Source organism: Mesoplodon bidens (assembly GCF_964165515.1).
Source record: "Mesoplodon bidens genome assembly, chromosome: 6".
Taxonomy (NCBI): Eukaryota; Metazoa; Chordata; class Mammalia; order Artiodactyla; family Ziphiidae; genus Mesoplodon; species Mesoplodon bidens.
In genome coordinates, this window is record NC_138162.1 from 73,762,795 (window position 1) to 73,790,203 (window position 27,409).

A 27,409-nucleotide genomic window follows, 5' to 3' on the forward strand; every position below is an offset into this window, starting at 1 on the left:
CTTAAAATTTAAAAAGCTTTTGGAAGTGACTTTCTTTCTTTCAACTACTGCATTGAAGAATAGAATTTAACTTTTATAAATGACCATTGGGTAACGTAACCACAGCGGTTTTTGTTTTTGTTTTCATGGACAGTGTAAGCAGGTGGTTTGACCAGAGTTGAAGAAGTCATTTCTTTTTTCTTCTTTTTTTGCCACATCCAGGAGATGTAGATTGTAGTAAGGAGTATTTATGGGGGGACCAGGCTATCGTATGGTTGTAGCCAATGGCTGCTGCATTTATACTACCTCATTCAGGTTCCTCCTCTTTCCCATAGCTGCCATTAAAGGGAAACCTCTCTTTACTGATTATATTGACACCTTTCTTTTCCTAGATTTTGCTTTTTATGCTCTATCTATCTCTTAGGCAACCAAACTCAATGTGGGGATTTTTTAAGAACTCAGTGTATTATTCAATCACCAGGTAAACAGTCTATCCTTAAATACAATTTATCAGTTATTTTTCCCTATGGCTTTTGAGTCCCTAAATGCTGGGAGAGAAAACCTGACATTTTGATACTTTTTTTTTTTTTTTTTCTTTTTGCGGTACACGGGCCTCTCACTGTTGCGGCCTCTCCCGTTGCGGAGCACAGGCTCCGGATGCGCAGGCTCAGCGGCCATGGCTCACGGGCCCAGCCACTCCACGGCATGTGGGATCCTCCCGGACCGGGGCACGAACCCGCATCCCCTGCATCGGCAGGCAGACTCTCAACCACTGCGCCACCAGGGAAGCCCCATTTTGGTACTTTTTATGCTTAACTCTTTACAACTTTATTTGGTAATGATCTGTTCTGAGACCCTGGAAGCATCTTGTATTCTTTAATACAGTGCCAGCCATAACCACTGCTCATGACCCCTCTTTCATTCGTATGATGCATTTAAGTTTTCAAAATATTGTGTATATATTGTCTCTTTGAGCTTCACAACAGCCTCTTGAAGCAGGCCATTCTCTGTGGCAGAAATTCCTTCTCGGGCAACATGATATCTCTGTCCTTATGTCTTCCATGGAATTCAAGTGCAGGGGGTTTTTGTTGAAAACCCTCGGTTGAACTGTCTTTCTTTCCCTCCCTCCCTTCCTCCTTCCCACACAAAATGACCGTCAACTTTTAATTTAACTCCTGAAAGAGACAGGCAGAACACCACATGTCTTCGTGGGTGTAGTGATTGGAGATGAAAGAGCTGACTTTCGCGCACTATCTTCCCTCGCTGCTATTCTGAGAGGCCGTGTTTTGAGACATGTCTCCGATTTACAGCTCTGTTTCCTCGGTCATCTTCATTTGATAAAACTGCTAGCTTCAGCCATTCGTGCTCTTTCTCTCCAGCCTGTCCCCTTGTCCCCTCCACATCGTGAATTGTCTTGCTTTTGCAGAACCTCTGCTCACCAGGTGGGTCCTTTTGAGCTTTCACATCTCTTTTATTTATTTTTACCCACAGTCTTATTCCATGTACACCATTGTCTGAATTGTCATGAATTTTGGATTTAATTCCAGATAGTCAAAAGCATGTTTTCAGCTGAACAAACCAAATGAAGTAAAAAGCCTCATTCCCCTTTTACTTTATTCTCATTACCCATCCCAGCGGGGAGGATGAGTAAAGAATGCATCCTCTAGATCCTGAAAGAATTTCTAATATTCATTCTTTCTCTATAAGATACAGAGCTTAATCCTTTCTTTAGACATTTTCTTTTTTTCTAAATAAACAGGGCCTAATTGGAAAAAGCTGAGAGAGTTAAGCAGAAAAGAATAGAAAACATTTACTGAGTTTGGAAGTGCATATTGAATACTGCAGGAAATTTGCATATGGATTACTTGGTGAAAAAATAGAAACATTCTCAGCCCATTAGTTACTGTGATGGACTCCCACTGACTAAAATCCAAGTACTTTTGCCTTGTTTTCTCCAACTGTTCTTTTCTGTAATCATTTCTCTTTAACCACAGGGCAGCTATTCTGTTACTGCACTTTGTACTAGGGAAAGGACAAAATAAGGAACATAGCTGTGCCTAGAAAATGAGCAGGCGATCTCTGATTTAATCCCCGAACTTTGTACCGTTATTTCTATGCTTTGGCGAGAGGGTTGCCTGTTTATCAGAGGGGGCTTCTAAGTCATTTTTTCATCTCTATAGTTGTAACTGACTATCCTCGGTTCCAAACCTTAGGTTCCTCCTTGGTGCCTCAGTTTCTCCAAATGCAAAATGGCAGGTAATATTTAGCAGCACTAATGGAAACAGGAGGAAAAGAATCAATGAATATTTATAAAAGTAAATTGAGTCCCTGGGATATAAGATCCCACAGAAATTCAAAGCATAATTAAAGTAGGGAGAACAGATTAGTGTTAAATATATGTGTGAAGCACATTTTACATTTCCTTCCAACAAAGAGTGAATTTAATTTACTCTAAGAGGAGAAAAAAAGGAAAAAAGTGGTATTGTGAATTAGGATTCTAAATTTGGTTTTTGATATGTTGATTGGTGTACTGCAGACATAAAGCCACATGTTGACTTTTTCAGCAAATGCATGCTATGTGCGTGTGTGTGTGCGTGTGTGTGTGTGTGTGTGTGTCTTGGAGGTGGAGGAGGGATATACATAAGTAAATCTAATTACCATTGGCAGTACTCCTCTAGGAGAGCTGCATCAAGTACTAGCAAAAGAATTGTTATCAAAGAGATATTTAAAACTCTTTACCTTTAATCCATAGAAAAATCATTAAACATAGATCAGCTCTTTGTATTGTGGTATAAGGCAAGACCATGTGAACAAAGAGATGTTCAGGTATTGCCTACAGAAAACATCTACATTATTGTGTCATTATTTGAGGAAACAACCCAAACTCTGTCACTTTACAAAAGAATCATTGAAAATTAATAGATGTGGAAGTTGGTATAAAAGATCAAAATATCAGGGGCTTCCCTGGTGGCACAGTGGTTGAGAGTCCGCCTGCCAATGCAGGGGACATGGGTTCGTGCCCCGGTTCGGGAGGATCCCACGTGCCGTGGAGCAGCTAGGCCCGTGAGCCATGGCCGCTGAGCCTGCGCGTCCGGAGCCTGTGCTCTGCAATGGGAGAGGCCACAACAGTGAGAGGCCCGCGTACCACGTTAAAAAAAAAAAAAAGATCAAAATATCAGTATCTGTCAGCCTGTTCCAGGCTTTCCACAATGGCTTGGAAACTGCTGGAAAAAAGTTTTATGCAACATTGATCACAGAAATGGAAAGAAATACTAGTAGGTAAAGAGGACCCTCTGTGTTTTATAAACACTGAAGTGCTGCGTATGCACTAATTTGTCAAAAGAACTAAAACAAGACAAATATTCTCAAAAGATTTTATCATAAAAGTATGTCCTATAGAAAATCCAAGTTCACTTTTTTTTCCTGGCCAAATTCTCTTGACACAAGTAAAGCTTTTGTTGGGATAATGAGGACATGGCTAAATTTTTTGGTGAGATAGAGTTCACCAGAGAATATGTGTACAGACCCCAGGTCCCAGAGGGAATCAAGAAATGGTGATCCTTCATCCTCCCAAGACGACATCTGTGAATACCTACACCAGGAACCACCTAGGTAATAATCACAATGTGATTTTTTTTAATGCAAAATAAATAAGATTCATGTTGGGGGAAAGCTGTGTTTGAGTTGTCAATTTGACCTGTAGGAACTTACTACACTGAATGTGACCTGAGGACCATCAGCATCTCTTGGGAGTTTTTTTTTAGAAATGTAGACTCTCAGACCCCATTCCAGACCTGCTGAATCAGAGTCAGCCTTATAATGAATTATTCAGGAGATTTGTGAGCACATTAAAGTCTGAGAAGCACTGTCCTAGGATACCACTTGGTAGCTGATTGCTTCGGGTTTTATGCATTGTCTCCATACAATAATTAATAAACTTTTGGTAATTGATTTTTGGTCATTGAGTAAATGATGATCAAGAGTAGCTTTGACATTTGGATGATCTGACCTAATATTACCCATCAATTCCAGATTTTTCCATTTCATTCGGTGAGCACCTGGCAAGTTCCAAGCACTGTGCTAGTCTCTGGAAACAGGGGTGCGGACAAGAAAGAGCTCAGGAGATAACCATTATGCAGACGATTACTGAAATTTTTATTTAATGGCAGATGAGTAAAGAATTATGAAGGAGAAATACAGTGTGCAAAGAAAATACAAATTGGGTGAGCCTGGTTGCGTCCAGAAGATCAGAGAGTGCTATGGGATCCTGGAGTGGTGCTACCCTTTGGAGGCTTCGGGTTCAAGTGGGCCTCTAGTGGGTGGATCCCAGATAGGCAGAAGAGCAGCGAGGTAGATTACCATTCCCCAGTAGTAAGGTGGCTAAGAAAGTAGGAAGCTGTTGCCTTTGAGCTAACTTTTTTCCCCTTGAATAAACATTTTTATTGGTCATACGATTTTATTTTTTTTGAGGTGCCGAAAGCTTACATGGTTTGCTCAAATTAGAAATATAATAAACACCACAAGTCCAGAGAGCATGCAAACAAGAGCTCTAAATAGGGCAGTAGTTCCAGCTCAGGCTTGTTGATTGTTCTCCAGATTCTCTTGGTCTGGTTAGACCTGTGGCTAAGCAGCTTCCTCCTTTGCCTCTCACCTTCACTGGGTTTGTCTTAAAGAGATCAGCAGTGTCCCTATCTATCTTTACTGTGGCTTCAGCTGACCTCTTATCATCCAGAAGGGCCAGTGTTGTTTTTGTTTTGCTTCTCTCCTCTCTTTCCTTCTTTTTTTCTTGTTGAGGTTGCTTTTCCATCTCAGTCATTTCAAGTTTGAATTTGATTTGCATATCTAAACTGCTAATTGTACCAATTACTTGCAGTGCTTCTGAATTCCAAAAAAGAAGTCTGAAACTGACCACTTTCATTAAAGTCAGTGTCAGTTTGCCCTGAAATTTGGAGCTATGGAGACAAGTCCTTTTTTTTTCCTTAAAAATATATTTTTAAAAGGCCAGCTGCCAACGACTGTATTTTTCAGGTCCCAATCGCTCATGTTTCTGGTGGTGTTTTTCTGTAGTCCAGCATACATTCTTTAACTAAATACTACTCTTGAAAGATCAAAAGGAGTACTCCCTGCTTTCATTTTGTTCTTGGCTGTAGCTCATGGATGTCTATTTTTTTTTCTTAATTTACAAAAAGCTTTCTTTCAGAAGAAAAAGAAGTGGCTCTGTGGATCATAAAGCGATCATTAGCATTTACTAATACAGTCTGTTCTTAAATTGCTTTCCACCACATCTTTTCAGTATTATTTACTGAGCAGCTGAAATAATTGGGCTTTGAATTTTTAGATTACTATAAAGCAAGACCTATTGTCACTTATTGCTGGGTATAATTGCACACATATATTTAGTGAAGCTATTTATTCATCTCCCTGGTGGATAACTTTGTCAAAATGAGTTGAGATATTTCTGTGTGTGCAGTTGGAATCTAGAAAACATTTGCATTTCATGTAGCACTTAGAAATTATAGAGAGTTTCACAAATATTTTTTTTCTCCAGACATGAGGGTCTGTTCTTAAGTTCTACTCATCTTTTATTAGTCCCCCTTGTTTGTTAGAAGAAGCACTGTTCCTATGAGTATATAGTTATTCTGAGTGGATTTTAAGCCCTAACAACATAGTTTTAAAAAGAGAAAGGAAGGAAGGGAGGGAGGAAGAGAAAGCATTTTAATATAAATAGCTTGTATTTTAATATATAATAATGCATTTGTCCATTATTCAACAAATCTACATTAGGAGCTTTCTGTGCACACTAGTGCATTATGAAAAGGACCATCCTGGTCCCCATCCTAAAGGAGCTCACAGTCCGTGAGGATGTTATAAGGGCATATATGTGGGAGACTAAGCCTAAACTTGGGGACAGAGACTGCTTTCCTGGAAAAGGTATATTTAAGCTAAGCTCGAAAAAATGAGTCATATTTAACCAGGGAAATAGGAGGAAAACATTTTTTCCAGGCCAAGGAAGTAGCATGTGCAAATGCCTTGAAGTAAGAAAGGGCATGACGGCTCAAGGAACTGAAAGACCAATGTGGCTGATGCCGAAGGAGCGAAGGGGAGGAGGGTGAGGTGAGGATGAGGCTGGAGAGTAGGCAGGAGCCAGATCAAGCAAGTCCTTGGAAGCCATGGTTAGGCTTTGTCTTTATCCAAAAACCAATGAGAAGCCTTTAAAGAATTTGACATGGGAGTGACATGATCAAATTTGTAGTTTTCAACCGATTACTCTGGCAGCAGCCTGGAGACTACATGGTGGATGAGGGCAGACCTATGGTGGGAGGGGAAGACCTATTAGGAGATTACTGTGGTAGACCACGTGGGAGAAGTTGGTGGCTTAGTCTAGGGGAGGTCAAATGTTGATGGAGAGAAGTAGACATGTTTGAGAGATACTTCTGAGGACCTAGATATTAGAGATGGGTGTGTGAGAGAGGGTTGTCAAGGGTTACTTCCACGTGCTGGGCTGTACTGTTGGGTAAATAGAGAGCAGGGAGTGAAGCTGTGTTTTGGGGGAAAGGTCATTGTTAAATGTTGGAATATTTACTTTGAGGTACCTTGGACCATCAGTATTATACAGAGATATTGAATAGGCAGTGCGACCTGGAGCTCAGAGGAGAGGTCTAGGCCAAGTTTAACAGTTGATAACCCTGTGATTTCTGATGTGATACAGTTAGGATCCATATATCCAACAAAGTAAAGTGAACTGTTTTTCTCTTTCTGGAGGAATTTTGCTTCAAATTAGAAGTGCTACAACAAATATTTAGGCAAATATTCAATCATTAACCATTTTTCCAAAAAAAACATTTATTGAGCACCTAATACATGTTAGGCACCTATTAGATTATGGGAACTGCTAAAACATCTTTCTTTTCTCCATAAGTAAAGTTACTTTGACGAAGGGCTTAGCCACATAGGCAGCTAAGAAGGACCAAGTTTTGTCACCACTGGTAAATTGGTAGTAAATTCAGGAGCCCCTTCATTTGATGAAATGAGGTAAGGGTTCATGCTGTATTTTATTGTTCAGCTGAGTATGCAGCCTTGAAGTTCTTTCAGAATGCTCAGGTTGACTATTTCACATTGGGTCTGATGTTGTATTTGTTTCAAGCAGCATAAGCATCTGAGTGATTTACAGATGCATACCACTTTTTTTTTTTAATTTGAGAATTACAGTTATTAAAACAAAAGATTATCCCAAGAACATAAGTCTCACAATACTTTTTAGTCATTATCAGTGACTTCCCTTTATGCTCAGACTTTGGTGAGAATGATTGGTATAATTTAGGATAGTTGATGGTATTTGCTATAGTGAATTTAAACTACTAATATTTTTCACTTCGTAAAGGAACAAAAGAAAAAGCGTGTTTGGATTCCTTCCAAAGCATATTTTTTCCTTTATCTCTTTAACCTCTTGAGAAATAACATTACCTTGGCGTTGTATAGAGGAAATGGTTAAATAATTGAGCCAGAAGGCCATGATTCTAGTTATCCACCTGACACTTACTAGCTCTATGTCTGTGGCAAATCACCTGACTTCTCTAGGCCTCGATTTTCTTCACTTGTAAAATGGGGATAATAATACTAGATAATTTGAATACATGAAAGATGATGGTAATAATGGTTAACTTTTATTGGGAATTTACTCTGTGCTAAGTATTTTCACGTCAGGATTGTTGACTGTGTAAGATGGCTAAGGACATAAAGCAAGAAACATATCTTAGAAACAATATCTTTTACTCATTTTTTCTATTTCTTTGGAGAATAAGAAACAATTGTAATTTAAATTAATCAAATTAAAACATCTGAGATGATCCACATATACCACAAACTTGACAATTTTAGGTAAAATTTTATGTAGACCTATTATTCTTGTGATAAATGGAGTCATGTTCAGGGCCAGGGAGGGGAGGGTTGAAGTTGCATTAAGTAGAATAGTCAAGGGGATTGAGATTACAATTCTTAGCCAAGGTATTTGCTTAAGAATTATAGGGATCAGACTCAGTGTATGCCTACAGTGATTGAATACCCTGTGGGTCTCAATACCTAAAAGGTCATACTTGGAAGGGGTTAATGAATTTGACGATAGTTTCTTGCCCATGGGTGAACCATGGGCATATATATAGGAAGGCGATTCCCTCAACAAAACAAAAAGGAGAAGGGCTCAGAGATAGGATAGGTAGTTTAAAATCAGAACCAGGAAGGAGAAGAGCAAGTAGAAGGACTGGGAGATTTTCTGAGCACCTGCTACTTGCCAGTCAGGCATGTGATGAGAAAGCCATGCAGAAAAGCTCAGCTGTGAAAGAAAGAATATTGGAGGTGATGCACTTTGGAAGCAAGTGAGTGAGTGGCCTTGACAAATCTTGTGGGTTGTCACAAAGGATTGTCAGTTCTCGGACTGTGAAGCTGCATCACTCTGAGCTCACACCTTTGTAATGGCTGCCAGGGCTAATGCAAGGTTTTAGTTCCATTATTTTCATATCTGCTTCTTTTTTAAGCAGCCAGACACAGATGACTTTTAGCAAGTACAGAATTTATATTTAAGCAATGCATAATGAAAATCGACGGCTTTTTGTTGAGAAAAGCATGGTGTCAGGAAAATATCCCTGCCACACTCTTTCCTCCTGTCACAGTGGTGGAAATTTTACATTTGAAAGTGAAAAGGCTTAAGATATAATTTTTTAATCCCATCTTTCCTGCCCACTTGCATCTCTTCCAAAGCTTGTCAGGGCCAGATCTGGAAAAGTAAGAGCCATTAAAAATTTGGCATCTTGCACTCTGTTTTTTGGAGTAAATTCAGTGTGGGCCAATTTATGGTAAATTATTCTCTTCGTGTGTGAATTTCCTTTTCTCTCTTGGCAAATTCATGCTTGTCTCTGTACCCCTGCACACAGATCTTAAATATACACATTTATTACAGAATCTGTGTGGGGTATGTGTGCAAGTGTTAGTGTGTGCCCATGGCTGTACCCACAAGTACATATGCACATTTTTGCACCTGTGTGCCTATATGATAGCAAATTGACTTAAACAGTTTGTCTTGGAAGTTTGTGTTGCTGTATGTATGTTAGCATACATTCTGTTGCAACCCACAAACAGTTTCTCAGTCAAGAGATGACAGAATTCAGCAATCATTTTGGGAAACACCATAGTAAATAAATATATTGCTTAGCTCTGTTAAACCAAGCATGCCAATTCTTAATAAAACTGAAGGCAAGCAGTGGCATTTCTCCTCTTTGCAGTCAAAGACAATTACAGGGGAGCCAGTCCACTGCCAACAGGAAAGGCAGAGCCAAGGCCTTGCTACAGCCCCTTGTACTCTGAATACAGAAAGCTCTGGATTTAGGCATGGTTATAACCTGGGATTATATGGGGTTGTAATGGCTGCCTCCCATTCAGAGAGGTTGGCTATAGGATGGTGAGCAGAGGCATGGCATGGGAAATTGATTGACCTGCTCTTTGGAGATATTTGACTCAGGCAATTCAGGGCAAGGTCCCAAAGATCTTTTTTCTTTGCATGAGGCTCTTTCCTGGCATATTTGAGAGCATATTAGCTCAGCTTAGGGCAATTTACAACAGTTTCTTTTCCTTTATGTATGAAGAAGGCACACATTTTTGTGCCTTGAATTACTGGTAATAACATGTTCCCAATGGGTCTGTGTATGTTTAGCTCAAGTTGGTGTGGTAGCAAGACCGCTCACTCCCTTCACCAGTATTGCTACAGATTTCTCAGAACATCAGTAAAGAAGTTAATGCATTGCATCTACAAAAAAATACAACCATATGTTGTTATTAGTATTGTTTCCCCATGTAATTAGATATTAAAATAATTATATGTTTTACAGTAATTCTATAGAACATTAAAATACAGCAAAACCCATAAAGCATTTTATAGCTTTTGCGATGTTGACCATTTGATGTCATCAAGAATGGTAGCTGGCCCTACCTAATTAAAAGGCCTTAATGAGCTTACTACACAAGGAAGTCTAGGAAATCAATATGCTTTTTATACAAAGAGTTCATTCTCTCCATTTCATTTAACATTTATTTAGCAAATAATCTGTGGTCACTTTGAGCATATGCCAAGCACTGTACCCAGTGCTGGCCATAAAAAGATTAATAAGACTCAGTCCCTTATCCTCATAAAGCTCACAGCCTACTGGGGGAGGCAAACAATCCAATTAGTGTATCTCCAGGCATTACCGAGGCAGTGGGCAAGGCTTGGTGTGTGTGTGTGGGAAGTGATCCATTGTGCCTTGGTGAAAATATAAAGGAAGGCATCACAGAGGAGGTGACACCAAGCTAAAGGTTCAGTAGGATGTCACCAGGCACAGGGAGTAGCACAAGCGGAGGCAGAGGCAAAGCAGAGCATGCTGCTTAATTAGGGAACCGCAGCTGGACTGGCCTGGAGTCCAGTGGGAAGTGTGGGAGGAAAGAGGGGAGGGGACAGGCCTGACCGCGTACATGCCAAGACCTTCTTTGACCCATAGCCTCTCTCTCTCCTTCTCTGTTTCTGTTTTTCTACTTCTCCTTTGCTTTTGCTTACTTAGTTCTCTTTTACTTCATCTATCCCAATCTGTCTTCTGAAATTTGAGAGACCTTTAAGAGAAACTAGAGTTTTAGAGAATGTTTCTGCCATTTTTTTTAAATGCAAAAAATAATGCCTAAAATCCAAAAGATGATTCCTCCAATATCTCTGTTTTCCTCACCTTTAGTATATAGAAAATAATTTGAGGGTGTTGGAGCAGGCTGGGTCAGATTCAGAATTTGTTCTGAGTATATGTCTATCTCCTGGAATGTACTGTGAACGCAGAAAAGGTAGGATGGAGCCTGGTGGTTCTTTTGTATCATCCATACAGCCTATAAAGTGCTGAATGTACAAGAAACTCAGTATTCCCTGGTCCATTGGTATATAGACTGATACTTAAAAAATTGGAAAAATTGTTTTCTTTAATATAGAGTAGCTATATTAAAGTGAAAGTTGCTTTTATATGTAGACTTTATATATACTTAATAGAAGGACTGTGCTTTTGTAGATCCATGTATATGGAATTGTATATGACTATGTGGTAGTCAGAAACAGAGATACACAGAAAATTAAATAGTTTGATTTCTTTTAGGTATATTTATTCAGGGCCAACGACATAGCCTTAAATATATTTGCTCTACTGGCATGTAATCAAAGTGCATTTATTGAGGTCTGCCTGTGAACCTCTGAAGGATACATGTTCTAGTGGATATGTATTTGCAGACTGAATGAAATCAATGCTAATAAACAACAACAACAACAAAATTCAGGCAACTTATTGTTATGTTTAAAGAACCCCCAAACAACCAGTTTTCCATTATTTACCCACTCACGGAATAATTATTTGCTTGACATTGTAGTTTTCTGGCATTGTATTGACACAACATGAATAATATATGATACTTTATATTTGTTGAATAACTGGAGACAGCCATATGATATGTTTTAAATATCAGTGTTGCACTGCGGAGTATTCTTTTTCCAGTTGTGAATATAATGCCCATGATGAGGTTCCATTTATCCCCAGCTCCTTTCAATTTTTATAAACCAGACACTTGATAATTTCCATAAAAATTTAATATGGTTCAAATGTTGGCACAAAAATAACATATTTCTCTCTACATTGTCATGTAGCTTCTCCAAAACATTTTTTCCATTTTCAATTTTTATGTTACACCCTTATTTATTTTGCCACCTCATTTAGAGTGTCCTTTTAAAGATCAGCTGCTGCCCATGACCCAAAATGTTAAAAAACAACAAATTGCCTTAAACCAATAAGAAACACATACATACTGCCCATTTAGGTAACCTTTGTTTTATACAGATTTCTTAATCAAAAACAAGAAGCACAACAAGCCAGGAAGTTGCATTTATGAGCTAGTTAATAGATTCATTTTGTACACTAGAATAAGAAGGAGAAACATAGTAACTGGGATCTCTTTATTACAGTTTAGGAAAACATTACAGAAAGGGTTTTATATTAATTCTACAAAATTTTAATAGTTCCAGAAAATCTGGATAAATGAGTACAGTAGGCCATTTCAGAATGCCAGATGAGTGGCATGCCCTGAAGTGGTTGACTCATTGAGGCCAAAGTGTCAGAGTCTCTTCCCCACTCTGGCTGCCCCAGCCAAGCCAAGGGACTGGGAAACTTTGAAGGCTGTCCTAGGAAACGCAAGTGCAAATCTATTTAGGTATTTGGAATCTTTGGAAAATCACTTGGGAGTGCACTGATTTCCTTGAAGTAAAGATAAATATCAAATTAACCAGGGTTAACCCTACCACAATTTTAAATAATTTTCCAGTGAGGCCACTGCTTCTCTTGGTAGAACTTTGAAATATTTTAAAATCAGATATTACCTTTAACAACCAAAAGGAAACATAGAAACTCGTTTTCTGTGGGTATATTCTTCCATTATGGATGAGAAGGTGATTAGACTGAAAACATGAGTAAAATCACAAAGTGAGAGCCTGCAGAGACATCTTCTCCATCCTCGTTACAGAATTAATAGTCTGAATGAAGCATGGAGAGGAAGGAACTCCATATTATATTCATGAACTAGATACTTTTTAAAAGCCTCAGAACATTTGAATTATTTTCTTTTTCTCCCTTTATGTAACACTTTATACAAACTGATGTGGTAAATATTAAGATTTGCTGGAGCATCCAGTCCTAATAAGAATGCACTGGGAACAGAAACCACAGGGTGGCACGAGGCAAGCTGTATGTCCAAAGACGAATGAGACTGAAGGAGAAACAAGATCAGATTGTCCCAATGTGCTTCTGCAGTCTTTCTGTTTTGATTTCCTGTCCTTTTTTTTTTCCTGACTTTCTTCAGCTTTTCTTCCCCCAGATAGCACTTTCTATTCTCTTCCCAACCTAAGTTTAACAATTAGACTTTACTCTTCTGTACTTTTAAGGACAAAGTGGCAATAGTTTGGTTCATCAAAAGTAAGCCCTTTACTTTTTTATTCTTGCTCTAGTTCTTTTTTTAGTTTATCTCTTCTTTTTTCTTTAAATCCCATCAAACTGTACATTTTCAACCTGAGAGTGGTTTCATGATCCCTAGAATCTTACTTCTCAAAATGGAATCTTTGAACATTCAACATTTAGAAGTATGACCTAGGAGATGGTTAGAAATGCAGAATCTCAGGCCCTACTCCACACCTACTGAATCAAAATCTGTATTTTAATAAGATGCCCAAGTGACTTATGAGCACATAAAAATGGGAAGCACTGTCCTGTAAGGAAACTTATAAATCTCAGCTGAACACATGAGTCAGATTTCTCACCTCTTCTCAGATGTGTGGGGTGGCTTTGGGCCCTCAGCCGTGCCTTTGGCCCCCTCTTTCTGAGTCACAGAAGAAGCCATCTTTCATTTATACCTTTTGCAGGTATGTCCATGATTCAAGTGGACTTGAACTCTTGGGCTTACTGTGGAAGTCATCTTGACTATATCCACAGTGTTATAAATATTTGCTGACCTTTCCACCAATGCCTTTCATCTCTGTTGTCTTTGGGCTGTACCTGGAAGATGTAAACTAGCATATAATTCATCAGTCAGTCCCCAGCGCTGCACAGCATGATGCAGTATCAGCTGTCACTAATGGGATTAATTGGTCTTGACTGATGAAATTGTAAAACTTATTCTTCCAAGGGTCGTAAACACTGCGCCTTAATTGAAATCAAATGTATATTTTTAAAAAGCATGTCCAGCATCATAGACTCCTTTCTGTTTTGGTTTTGTTGACACTAGTGATGGTATAGAAACCTGATTGGGAAAGGTTTGCTATTATTACTGCTTTGAATATGAACTTGTGCTTCTCAACACTCTAAATTGCTGATTAGGGGAGGGAGTAATATTCTACTTGATTACTGGTTACACATATGGAATAAATCCTATTTTAATGGTGTCTAATGAGTCTTTCCTTTTCAAAACCTTACACAAAAGCCTCTAATAGAAAGGGAAAGTAATATTTCAAAGGTCATCTTAATGCGACTTAATGTCAACAATCTGTAATCAAGCCTATATATATATATATATATATATATATAGAGAGAGAGAGAGAGAGAGAGAGAGAGAGAGATGGTGATTACAGACCAGTTGTGATACTTTAAATATGAAATAATCTCCTAAATTAACAAAGTGGTGCAAGCTAAGGGTCTCTGGATTTGAGGTAACTTATACTTTTTAATTAAGGTTTGTTACTTGAAAACAGCCCCAGAGTTAAAGAGATTTTTCTCAGAGTGAGGCTTCATACAATGCAGTATTTTCAAAACCCCATGAGATTTTAAATTCTGTTGCTTACAGTTTCATGCATTGTTCTTACATGTGTCTGTAAAGCCACTGAAATGTGCGATTGGAAAATAATGACTCCCCGTCAGTGCTTTTTCTCAACGGTGAAATGTAGTAGGCGCTAGAAACATGGGATGTTTTGTTGGTCAGGAGGCCACTGAGGGAACTGTTAGGCATACCTGTTTCAGAACTAGACATCTACTTGGCAACAGATTAAATAATCAGGAGTTTAAAGAATCTCTAGTATGACATTGGCATTCTGGAATTTTGTCTCATTTGCAGTGCAAATGGAGATAACCCTGCTTTATCCTGGGATGGAGATGTTTCCTTTCAGTCCAGGGCTGCTGCAAGCCCATATGACTCTTGTCCCAATTAGAAATGAGTGAATTCTGCAAGACACTTTACTTCTGGCAGGAGATTTTCTTAAGAACATCAACAGTGATTACAATATGAATGGCATTCCAAACTCACACTGTAGCATCCGAATCTCCTGGAGGGCCCCTTAACACTCAGATGTCTAGGCCTGCACCCCCAGGTTTCTGTTCTGTAAGTCTGGGGTTGGGCCAGAGAATTTGTGTTTCTGACAAATTCCCAAGGGTATGCCGATGCTGCTGGTCCACACACCATGTCTTTGAGAGTCACTGCTCAAGGTTCACCAGTGTGTGATCTGTCCAGCCATATGCATTGATCTTGCTTCCATCTTCCCATGAGTAAAATTTGAGTTCATCTTGTTCCTCTCATTGCTTAACACATAGTGCCATGCTCATAGGGCTTACTCAGTATTGGTCAGGGGAAAAAAAAGGATGCTATTTAGATAAAATTACTAATGGGTACCAGACCCATTTCCCAACACCACTCCCTCCCGTATTACCATTCTGCATTTGTCTCTCTTTTTGTTCCACTTTTCCTCCTTCTGCTACCCCCTTGGATTCTGAGAGTTTGTTTACTTGTTGTTTTTCTCTCATCTTCCTGTGTATGGCTTGTGTTTGAACCACGGGCAACTTCAGGCCTGATGACCCAGCTGTGTGTCACTGGGCCTTAGGTTCCTAGCTCTACAGGCAGTCCAGGAAGGGGATGACCAGGGACTAAGATATTGGTCAATTTTTGTGTAGAGGTTGGTTCGTGGCAATGACACAAGCAGTCAGGTGACAATTTGGACCTTAGATCTCAGGATAGACTTTGCAATTCAGGAATCTTGATGAGAAAGTATGTGGTCAAATTCAAGGAAACTCTCCTTCTATGATTCCGGCTTACCTTTATGTTTAGATGTTCCTTTACAAGGTGAGACTCATTTTGAAAGATTTTGAAAACATGAAAAAATATAAGTAGAAAACAAAGCATCCATTTACTCAAACACCCAAAACATACAGTTTAGCTGTATTTTGTAACACTCTTGTGTAGTTCTACCTAAATGTTAGTTTATTTTTAATGCATTGGCATTTAATTGAACTTATAAATCTTGGGCTAAAATTGCCTGAGGGAGAGGAAATTCTTGTGTTGAATTACAGGTTCATTCCCATAATGAATGATAATGATTCATTATGAAATCATTTGCTTTCAAGTTTCATCCAGACACCTTTAGAGAAATGAACAGCACCTAATTTCTCTTCTTGCAGAATTGTTAGTGTGGCACGCACGTTCAATCAGGTGTGATTCTCTGCATACTCCTGTGATGGGTTGGGTGTTAGGTGCACCCCCATGGAGCCATTTGTCAGTTCTTCCGTGCTGGATTTTATTGGTTTGGCATTCATGGTTTCTTCCCAGTGAATTTCTTCAACAAGAGTGAGTGGTTGATGTTTATTATGAGCCCCTGAATACATGGGGTTGCCTTGTTCTTACCTTTATTCATACAACTCAGTGTGGTCAAATCCCTTCACTCTTAGTCTTTTCTCCTGAAAATTGTATAATGCTAGTACAAGTACTACAAATACTTTTGTCTTCTGGCCTTTCTTGTTACAGAGGAAACATCTGAGATCAGTTGGATTTTCGTGATTTTACTGATAATCTTTTTGTTGTCATTTTCAGTCTGGGTGCTCATATTTTCCTCCATCTTTGCTATTTTTAAAAAATGGTCAGGATGTTCTGAGCTATAGTACTTTTCACTGATTTGCTTGGAATGCAGCAAGCTCTTTGGTCTTTGATCATTACTTCTGTTAACAATAATACTAGCAATTATCTGAGTTCAACTGGACATTTACATGGGCATTTAACTGGAGAGACCTTAGAAGTGCTAATCTACATTCAGTTTACATCTGATGAAGTGGGCAGTTGGAATTAGTTCTAGGACATGTTTGGGAAACCCTCTAATCACTCTGTGGTAGATCCAGGGGTCTTATCTGTCTGGTGCTCACAGAAACCTCATTAATCTATTCTAAAGTGGTTTTCCACTCCCATGTTGCTGCTGAGACAATGCAGCCTTCTCTCTGACCAAGAGCTAGGGTGACTATAGAAGGGAGTGGGTGTTGGGGCCTACTCAGGTCTGGGTATGCACCCTTGGAGCTGGCCCCAGAATGGTGCCCACCCTACAAAACAGCCTTGCTAGGAACTAGGCTACAGGCTTGATGTGTCCAAAACCACAGGCTCATTTTAGACCTAAGTGTGGTCTACCAGGTGATTCTAAGACAAATGAACTGAGCTCCAGAAGCTTGCACTGAGTTATCATTCAGAGTGAACCTTAAAAACAGAGGTTTGGTTGGCAGAGGCCTCTTAGCCATGAATTGGGGATTATCTTTGAGCCCCTTTATTCTCAAATTTGAGACCCATAGAAAACCTGAAGAAATAAACCACTTAATTCCCCTCTCCCTCTAGCGATATAACATTATATGCCTTTCACTCTTCGTCAGCAATCGTCTTCTGTTCGGGCTAAATTTATATTTATGTGAAATAGAAATCAGGAAAACACCAAAATTATTTTAAGCAAAATATCAAAATTGAAATAAACCAACATATGTCTGTGAAACATGTATAACTCTCAATCAAAAATAAGTGCAACTTTCATAAATTTCTTAAAATACTCCAGCATGCAAAATCTGGACAACTTAAATAGATGGAGTTGTGACATGTTTGATTATTCTTCCTCCTTAGTTCATCCTTTACTTAAAGGTGAAAATTCAAATAACCAAAACCTGGCCAGCACTGGGTCATCCCTTCATGGACAATGTACTCATCTGTTATAATAAGTTAGAGAACCAAGGAATTTTATAGCATTTCTTGTAGTAAGCTTAAGTTATACCTGCTAATTTTTAATGAAAACCATCTGCAATTTACCCTTCTTTACTTCTGTTCTCCCCACCAGCCCCACATTCCTCTCTAAGGAGTGAGGTTTCTTAATTGCAGTAAACATATTATGTTTTGTTCTGATAGTTTTGGGATTTTCTTCTTTTGGCCACGCTCCGCAGCATGTGGGATCTTGGTTCCCCGACCAGGGATCAAACCCGCACCCGCTGCATTGGAAGCGCAGAGGCTTAACCACTGGACCACCAGGGAAGTCCGTGATAGTTTTTTGTTTTTTTTTTTTTTTGCGGTACGCGGGCCTCTCACTGTTGTGGCCTCTCCCGTTGCGAAGCACAGGCTCCGGACGCGCAGGCTCAGCGGCCATGGCTCACGGGCCTAGCCGCTCCGCGGCATGTGAGATCTTCCTGGACCAGGGCACGAACCCATGTCCCCTCCATCGGCAGGCAGACTCTCAACCACTGCGCCACCAGGGAAGCCCTCCCTGATAGTTTTTTAATTGAAGTTTTCCTTGCATTGGGGACTCTAATGGCATTAAAATTGTCAAAAGGACATAATATTCTGGGGCTTAGCATCAAAGAGAGAGTTAGAGGATAAATGCCCATTTCACATTTATGCTTCATGTATAGGCTTTCTCTAACACATTTTCTATTAGATTGTCACTTCAAGGATTGAAATCACTTTGACCCTCTAATAGTAGCTGATATTTTGCCCACAGAAGACAGTAAGTAAATATTACCATCAATAAAAATTATTGACAAACCAATGAAGCATTTCTTGAGATCTTCAACTTTTTATTTTCAGCTCTTCTCTTTTAAGAACCAGATAACAAAATTTCTTTAAAAAATAGAAATAAATAAAACTATAACTTTATTTGGAATATGATTTAGCACTAAATGAATTGTCTTCCAGTTCCTTTTTAAAAGCATGTTAAAAACTTTATCTCATTAGGCTTGGCATCACCCTATATATTAACAGGGTCACTCTTGGGAGTTGAAAACCACTTAATATAGAGTTAAGAAAGTTTATGATCTTAATGATTCAGCAGACACATGTCCTTTTCATCTCTCACTCTTGGATATTCTATTTACTTTTTTTTCTCATACATCACTCTTTTTTTGTAGTTTATTAGTTGTAAAAAGTTTCTTCCTTCCTGATTCTTTCAATTGAGACCAATTTGGAAATGGAAAAGTGTGTTAATTTTTTAACAACCTTTAAGGCACGCATTACTGTATTTTTATTAACTGAGCCAGATGGCTCACAGCAAATTTTCCCTGACATAAGTAATCACAGAAATCAGTTTGGGACCCAAATCTGGTATGGAAAGTGGCATGTATATTCAGTGGAAAAATGCAGTTCACATAAACATACGGATCTTTTTAGAAGTAATATTGTTACTGTTTGGATTTCATTTTATTTTTTTGTTTTAGGCTAAGTACAAACTAAGGACATTTATTTTTCCTGTCCCCCAACCCCAAACATTCAAGGTCCTTCTCAACAACCAAAAATTGTTTTCTTTTTTGCAGTTTGAAGGTTGCAAGAAGGCCTTCTCAAGGCTCGAAAATCTCAAGATTCATTTGCGGAGCCACACAGGCGAGAAGCCTTATTTGTGCCAGCATCCAGGCTGTCAGAAGGCGTTCAGTAACTCCAGTGACCGTGCCAAGCACCAGAGGACACATCTGGACACTGTAAGAACGGCAGGAGCTTTCCAGCTTCCAGCCCCAAGCCCCGGTGTGCGGAAGTGCCCGTTTGACAGTGGGACGGTGAAGGTGTTTGCTTTATGACCTGCAGGTTATAGGGAGAGTGCCAAGGGCAGCAGTGAAACCTGGTAAAGAGCCAGAAGGGGCCCTGTTTGGTTCTTTCTTTTCCATTTTTCTGTAGTCACAAGTTATCCTAAATATTACAGCTGCCTGGGACAAAGGGGGTTCCTTGGTTACCTCTGTATACAAAGCAAAGGCACTTTAGGGGCTGTCATATAGTAGATTTTAGTACAGAGAATGACTCCTAGAGATTGGACATTGATGTAAGTGTTCAAATATCAAGATATACTAAGATAGATAAGATATGCTATTGTGAGAAATAGGAAACACTTTTTTTCTTACCCTGGTTCTTTTCTTCTTGACATAAGAACTTTGAGACTGGCATGATTTTTGAAAGTGAATCTAGCCTTTTGCTTTAGAAACCACCTGGTATTTTCACCTTCAAGTGATCTAAAAAGAATCAGCAAATCTTTCTCAAGGGTTCAGTTTCATCACACTTCCTATGTGTTAACAGCCACATATCCATTGACATAAACCTTAACTCTCTTAGAGCTGAAACTTTTTGTTCATTTGCTAATGCCCTTTCCTTGACTCTATCTTTTATTTTCTAAATTATGTTGATCGTCTTCCTTTGCATTTCTCAGGTTTTGATGCCATTTTCTTTACATGAGGCCAGGTAGATTATATGTAATTTTAGTTCACTTAACAAAGCCATCAGGATAAATGTATTATACACATCACAGATCTCTTATCCCACGTTCTTGCAAGTAATGTATTCATGACAGTACTTTTTCAGTGTTAACATTCTGATGTCTATTATTAAACTACACCAGAATTTGAATTTTTAAAAGATACTGTTATTTCTACACACCGTCTCATACATATTTAAGATTCTTCTGTTATAGCTGACATATTTATTAAATTTTATATTAGTCTCTATTAGTCATATTGATAGAAGTCATTTTAGCTATATGTCACATAACCTTTCTAAACAGAATTACCTCCTGATATATATATATATAAATGTGATGGTTTGCCTAGTAAATATCTGAAATATAATTAGAGTAATATGGGTGTAAGATGGACCCTTTCTGCTACAGCTGAATTGAATTCAGTGATTTTAAGACCTAAAGAATGGAATATTAAATGAATAAATTTGGTGAATAGCAGTATTTTTTAAAGGTAGAAGTAGGAAAAAAAAGAATGAATTATGTTAAAATGCCCTATTTCATATGTCTAAAATGGTCTTGGTAGAATCTAATAAATTTTCCAATTTGTCATTAAACTTTATCATGGAAGAATGAACATTCATGAGACAAGATTGTCTTGAGAAATTGCTTCTTCTCTAGCTAGTTATCTATAGTTTGAAAGAACTATTGTAAGGCTAAGTGTTATGGCTCTACAATACCCTTCTTTGCTTGGAGCTAATTTTAGCTAATCAAACTAAGAGCATTTTCTAAAATCATTTTGAATTAAAAAATATATATCCCTTTTAAAAACTTTTGAGGAAAGCTACCTAAGATAATAATTTCACGATTAAGTTCAACGTGGTAGCTTTTAAAACTTAGCTGTTTTTATTTTTTTTAATTATTTCTCTATTAAATCTTTTAAAACCATCATTTTTCCTTTGAAGTCCAAACTACCTTCTGTTTAACTTTTTGTTGCATTTAACAAATTGGTAAGTTCTTTTAAAATCTTTTACAATTTTAAGAAATTAAACATTTATTTAAAGAAGGAAACTGTAGTTGCTTGTAGAATTTATTATTTAAATTTAGGTCCCCATTCCCTTTCATTAAGTACTCCTTATGCTAATGCTGTCAGAATTTTGGATAAAGTATTTCTTCAATTAAATGGATTCTTTACTTACAGGAAAATGATTTCCCCATAAAAATTACTGAGTTCATAATTCTAACCCTGAAAAGTGTTATTAATTCATTTCTCTATTAGCATCTTAATGTCTCAACAGGGGAAATAGTTTTATAGTACAAATGGAAAATAATGAAGAATATAGTTTGATGAAGTGTAACATGCCATTTAAAGCTCAGGTAATCTGAGTTAAAATGACCAGCATACCAGTACCACTTAGACCATCCCCTGATGTTGCTCTTTTGGCGTACTGATCCCAGCTGGCTGATAGCAGGGGAGAGAGTGATATCTCAAAATCAAATACAAAATGACATTACCCATTTCTTATCTTTCTAACCCAAGTAATGGTGACTATTGTGATAATTATGGCATCGATTTATATAACACATTAATATTCCCAAAGATTTTTACATGCAACATCTCTAATGCTCAAAACATGAGCTTATGTGGTCACAGCATGACTGCCAATAAAGATGTTGGCTAATTGCCCCCATAACACCAAGGCAGGACAGGGAAGACTAGGGCAAGAAAGCTGTGTGAACCCAGAAAAGGTTCCCAGGTTAAAGGAAACCTTTGTTTACCCAATGGAGACTTCCTTGGCAAGTGACTTCAGCCCATAATTGGCTCATCATTTTGCAGAAACTGTGACATATTGAGAGGCTGGTTCATCCATTGTTCATTGTTAGATCCCTGATATGTAACACAGTGTCCAGCGTGTTACGGGAGGAAAAGAGCTGCTGGGTGATTTACTCATTCAATCAATCAGTCAGTCAATGAACAAACACATCAGATAATCAAACTTAGAATTCAAATTGGGAGTATCAAACTAAATTATATATTCATGACTTTACCTTGTTCTTGGGATCAAAAATGCTAACAGTAGCAACAAAAAAAGTGAATCACATATATGGCTTCCTGCAGGGCAAATAATATAATCCACATATATGTTGGCCTACAAAATGACAAGCAAGTGCATAAAAACAGGAACAAAATATAAACAGTAGGGAAAAAAAACTGATTTTTTGGTGTGGGGGGGTGGTCAACAGAATAGCAGGTTTTTAAAGAAAGAATTCTATTGTAGAGACAGGGTTTTAATTCTCTTCCTTACATTTCACCTCATGCAGGCATAGCTTTAATATGTCACCTGATGAGATACTAAGTAGATGAGTGACTGTTAATACATCTTATAAACATAGTTAATCTTGTGATTTTTTTCACTTCTTAGGATAAGCAGGTTTTTATTTATTCTACAACTTAAAAGCCGTATTCCCAAACCTTTGGTTTGAATTTCGTTGTTACAATAGGAATAGTTGCTAAAATTTGAATCAATGTGTATTGCTCTCATTCATTGATTCATCATTCCTAATTAGCATCTACCAATCACCAGGGACACAAAAATAAAAAAGATTCTAGACTCTGCCTTAGGCTCCACACCTTACATCTCTCAGGCATATGGGGGAATTGGAGTAGCCAAAACTTGTGTTCTCATCATGCTCAGCCAAGGGCTTATTCACCTAACCCAGACTTAACAGCAGGACTCCTCTACTACTAATAATATTAATGTTTCTCTGGCTGATTTTTCATGTGTCTGTTGTTTGAAACCTACTGTCTTTTACTCACTTTCCACTAATTTTCCCTTTTAATTTTCTCCCTCTCTCTTTCTGAATCAGGTTTCTTCTGAAACATTCCCAGTCTTTTCTGGACTTTTCTACAGCTTCTTTATACCTGAACTCTTAAAGAGTATGTGTTTCCTAATTTCTGACAGTACCAAAGATTGTTTTCAGGGGAACATAACTGTAAGTATGACTGAAGATACTAATAATTTCCATATTGAAAAATGCCACAGGAGATTTCGTGGTAAGAGTGCATTCTGTAGCAGTCTCTTAAAAATCTTCAAAGATAAGCCATCTCTTTGTTTCTTGAAAGTTTTCTCTTCGCCTTGATGCAAACTTACTGGGCTTTCTAATTAAAATGCATGAGTATTACATAGCATTTCACATCAGTCAGTTGGTAACAATTCATGCTCTGAAGTCGGTAGTCTTTGAGTAAACCTTCCCCAGTTACCTTTATGATTTAACCACAGCTGTTTCTTTCTTTCTTTCTTATTTAGAAACCTTATGCTTGTCAAATTCCAGGATGCACCAAACGCTACACAGACCCAAGTTCCTTAAGAAAGCATGTGAAGGCACATTCTTCCAAAGATCAGCAAGCAAGGAAAAAGGTAATTTTAAAAGAGTATTTATCCAGCCAACACAAGCACATTTAAATTCCTCTTGCAGTACTGGGAGCTTCTGCAGGACATTGGTAATTCTCATACTTCTCAAGGTATAACATGTTTTAGACTCTGAGTAGAGAAGTCGTCCATGAAGTAGTAGTAGCAAGGCTGTGATTTTCATAACTGATGTAACCAGCTATGAATTTCTGGGGAGGGTTTGTATAATAGGAATTGGAAGAAATTAGTGAAAGTCACCTAAACTGGAAAGTAACAAAATTCAGTCCAAATAGCTAAAGAAAATTGAATTGGGAAAAACAGCACACAAAAACCCTTTCTGGAGATAAGTGCTTTTTCATAAAATATCAATTGGCTAAAGTAATTACGTCTGATGAAGGGTAGGGTAAGTATAGAGCATTCTTACCTTTAAGCTTAGAAAAAACCACGTTCCTTAATAAGTATTACGTAAGAAAGTCTGAGAAAGGAATTGAACCTAAAATTACTTTGACATCAATGAGGGCTTAGTGCATCTCTCAAAGTTCATAGAAATTATAGTATCTCTCGGATTTGGAAGAAATGTTAAAGATCAACCTGCCAACCCACCTGACTTATTCTCCTGACCTCATAAAATCTCCAGCAAGTGGTTGACCATGCTGTGCTTTAACACTTTGAGAAATAAGGAGCTTACTGCCTTTCAAGGATTTTCTACTGACTGAGTTTGTAAATTTTTGGACCAAAAAGTATCTTCTGATCATGGCAGAAAATAAGTTGACCTGACCTTGGCTTTTTGAGTGTTTCATTTGTGTTCAGATGGGTACCTGATTCATTTAAGGGCCCTTCATAACAAATTTAAGGGAAGTTTAAGACTCTGCTTATTTCAAGTGATTGAACCCCATGGTGTGATTAAACCCTATGGCCATGGTTTTCAGATCACCATGGCTTCTAGTTAACTAGAATCTTTTATTCTTTTATGATTTATAGGGATTTAACTCTTTTATGTTGGGAAATGCTCTATAATCTTTTTGTTACTTGAGATTTTTTTCTTCCTTGAGAGGTGTTAGCACAATGCCAGTTGAGGGCTCATATATGGAAACAATTTGACCCCTTTGCTGTGAGTTAGAAAAATGGCCAGTCAGAAGGATTTGATAGATATTCTTTTCTTTTTTTTTTTTTTTTTTTTTTTTTTGTGGTACGCGGGCCTCTCACTGTTGTGGCCTCTCCCGTTGCGGAGCACAGGCTCCGGACGCGCAGCCTCAGCGGCCATGGCTCACGGGCCCAGCCGCTCCGCAGCACGTGGGATCTTCCCGGACCGGGGCACGAACCCGTGTCCCCTGCATCGGCAGGCGGACTATCAACCGCTGCGCCACCAGGGAAGCCCAAAATAGATATTCTTAATGGCATACAAACCCACTCTTGTAAGTCAATTGTTAAAATTATTTTTTTCTCTATGAATATAGTTAAGTCTCTTTAATTGGAATCCCAATAAACTGCTAACAGATGATCATTAAGAGATGATAATAGATGATCCTTCAACATGGATTGGATATGTTCCTGTATTTTACAACAGCAAAGAAACTGCTAAGTGAATTAATAATATACATAAAATTGTAAGGAGGATGCTTAATATTCTTAAAATAATACACCATTGTTGCATACTGTTAACTGTGTAGGAGGACCATTGTCCAATGGTTTTTGTCATTATTGGTGTATATCTTATAAACTTGAAGTAATAAGTTGTGTTTGTTAAAAATAAATAAATAAACCTTCTTGCTGAGAGTTTCTTCCCCCTAAATCTGACCATTCTCCACCTCCAAGTTGTCCCAAATGTATGAGGTTTTACTGTAATAGCCAATCTATTGTAAGATTGAAGAGCACCTTCACAGAGAATAACAACTGTCATGGGCACGACAGAATGTAAGTCTCACAGGTAGATAAGTAAGCAATAATATGATATTCAGCTTAAGAGGGTAACCTAGATTGACAGTAGGTATGAAAACATAATGGGATATTTTTAGGAATTACTAATGATTTCTATTGTTCAAACACGGTGTGTTTCAACCTCTTTATAAAGGAAGAGTAGTTCTGATTATGTGAAAGATTCTTGAAGCACTAATTTAAAAAGAAAATCAGATCTTAAGACTACAGAATACAAATTTATAAACAATTTGCAGACAGCCTTCAACAGGCAATCCAGATAACAAGGATATACTTTCAAGGAGCAGTATTATAATCTAATGTCAAATATTACAATATTCTCTTAATTTTGTCTTATGTAAAATGAGGTATTATCTCTCCAGTGATTTAGCTTTTGATGTTCACTCTTTTTCCTGCAAGTGGTTGAATTGGATTTGGCTGACGTTCTGACGTGCATTGCTTAGTCCTTAGTGACAACTTACTGTGTTTACTTTCCAAATTTTAACCTGTCCTTTTAATCTGAAGATTTAAAAAATCCTGTGTGGATCTGTAATGGACTAATTTGTGGAAATTAAAATGATGAAAGTTGCTCCATCCAATAAAAAGGGGAAATGTCACTCCTAGGAGAAGCAGTGCTAATAAACCTGAAATCAATCAATCCACATTTTCAAACCTTGTGCTGGTATACTGGTGTGTAGTATTTACATGGTACAATGTTGTTACTAGACCTCAGAGAGGTTCTAAGTGCTATTCACATCAGGGCTTGGTATTTGAAATATTTCCTGGCAGCAATAATAAAAAACAGTAAGAAACAATAACCCTTTTAAGGCAGAATTAAGATTATTTACGACTTTAATTAAAAATTGAAAAACTGGCATCATTTCAAAAAGCCTTTACAAAAATGTGAATTCATCAAAAATAACCATAAAAATTCCAAGGTGATAAAGGAACTGTGGAGTAATGGTCCAGGCCCTAGGGAATTGTTTTGTTGAAAAGAATAAAACCCTTTTCTGTCACACCCTGTTAGTCATGGACTTGTTTAATATACCCTGCCTGCCTGCCTGCCTCTAATCCTCTTTTTAACCTCCCCCTAGACACTAAATGACATTATTTTGGTCTTAACATGGCCCGCTTTATGAAGTCCTACAGTGAAATCATGGCCAGTGACAAGGCATCCTCACCCATGAGGCAAATGTTTATTAGGAGGGGTAGAGATCTCATAAGTGATGCCCTGGTCATGGGCATGTGGCCCTTTTCCCACATCTGTTAGATCCTACTGAAAACCAAGAACCTGAAATCTCAGCTTAATATCAATTCAAGCTATGAAAAGAAAGAAGGAAAAAAAAAACTCTGCAAAAGAATTGGGATAATTTGGCTCATTGCATGCAGAGAGTAACTTTTCTTTTTGTCTAATGTGTGCACACCCACACATCCCATCAGGTGACATACAGACTTCTTCCATCGAATGTGCTTTGCAGATCTTGAGTCCATTAAATAGTGGGCTATACAGATAAGTGAGCAGCAAAATACTCAAGTCACCAGCTATGGTCTCCAGTGAGAATAGAATTCAGCTTGTAGAGCAAAAGACAGAATCTGTCCTTCAATTCTGTCTGATAATGAGTGTTGATATAAGAGAAAACTAAGGCAATAAGCCACTTGAAATTTTCCTCAAGCCTGTGAGCTTTATCAGAATTTTTCATTTTCACCTTGGAAGTGCCATAAACAAGGAGGTTTCCTTCAACTCTGGCCTGCTACCAACATGGACTTTTTAAAAGTGAATGCAAAGAAAGAATGCTGGGCCAGAAGTTAGAGATGACATGAATCTTTCATCCATTTCACACTTCCACAAAGATTCCAGACTTTGGGTGTGATTCATTAAATGTTTGTTAAACATTCACCTTTGACCCACCATGGTCGATAACTTTCACTTTTGTGACCTCTATGTGGGCTGTTTTAAACCAAGCAAGTATAACGTGAATGCAACACGTATGTGTATTTCCTACTTAGGGAACAGCTCTATATAGCTTTCTGGCTAAAATAGAGCTGCTTATTTAATGCAACTCTCTTCATGTAGAACTGATGATTCTTT

The 27,409-nt window shown here is 38.1% G+C and overlaps 1 protein-coding gene across 5 annotated transcripts in view; it reads left to right on the forward strand.

The window, feature by feature from the left end:
- The window catches only part of GLIS3 (GLIS family zinc finger 3), a 526,603-nt gene that overhangs the window by 389,304 nt on the left and 109,890 nt on the right, over nt 1–27,409 (forward strand). For all 5 annotated transcript variants that reach the window (XM_081236440.1, XM_081236438.1, XM_081236439.1 and 2 more), the window contains 2 exons: nt 19,095–19,256; nt 23,305–23,415. In XM_081236440.1, the coding sequence (XP_081092566.1) occupies nt 19,095–19,256; nt 23,305–23,415 (273 nt within the window). The remainder of the gene's footprint in view (nt 1–19,094; nt 19,257–23,304; nt 23,416–27,409) is intronic.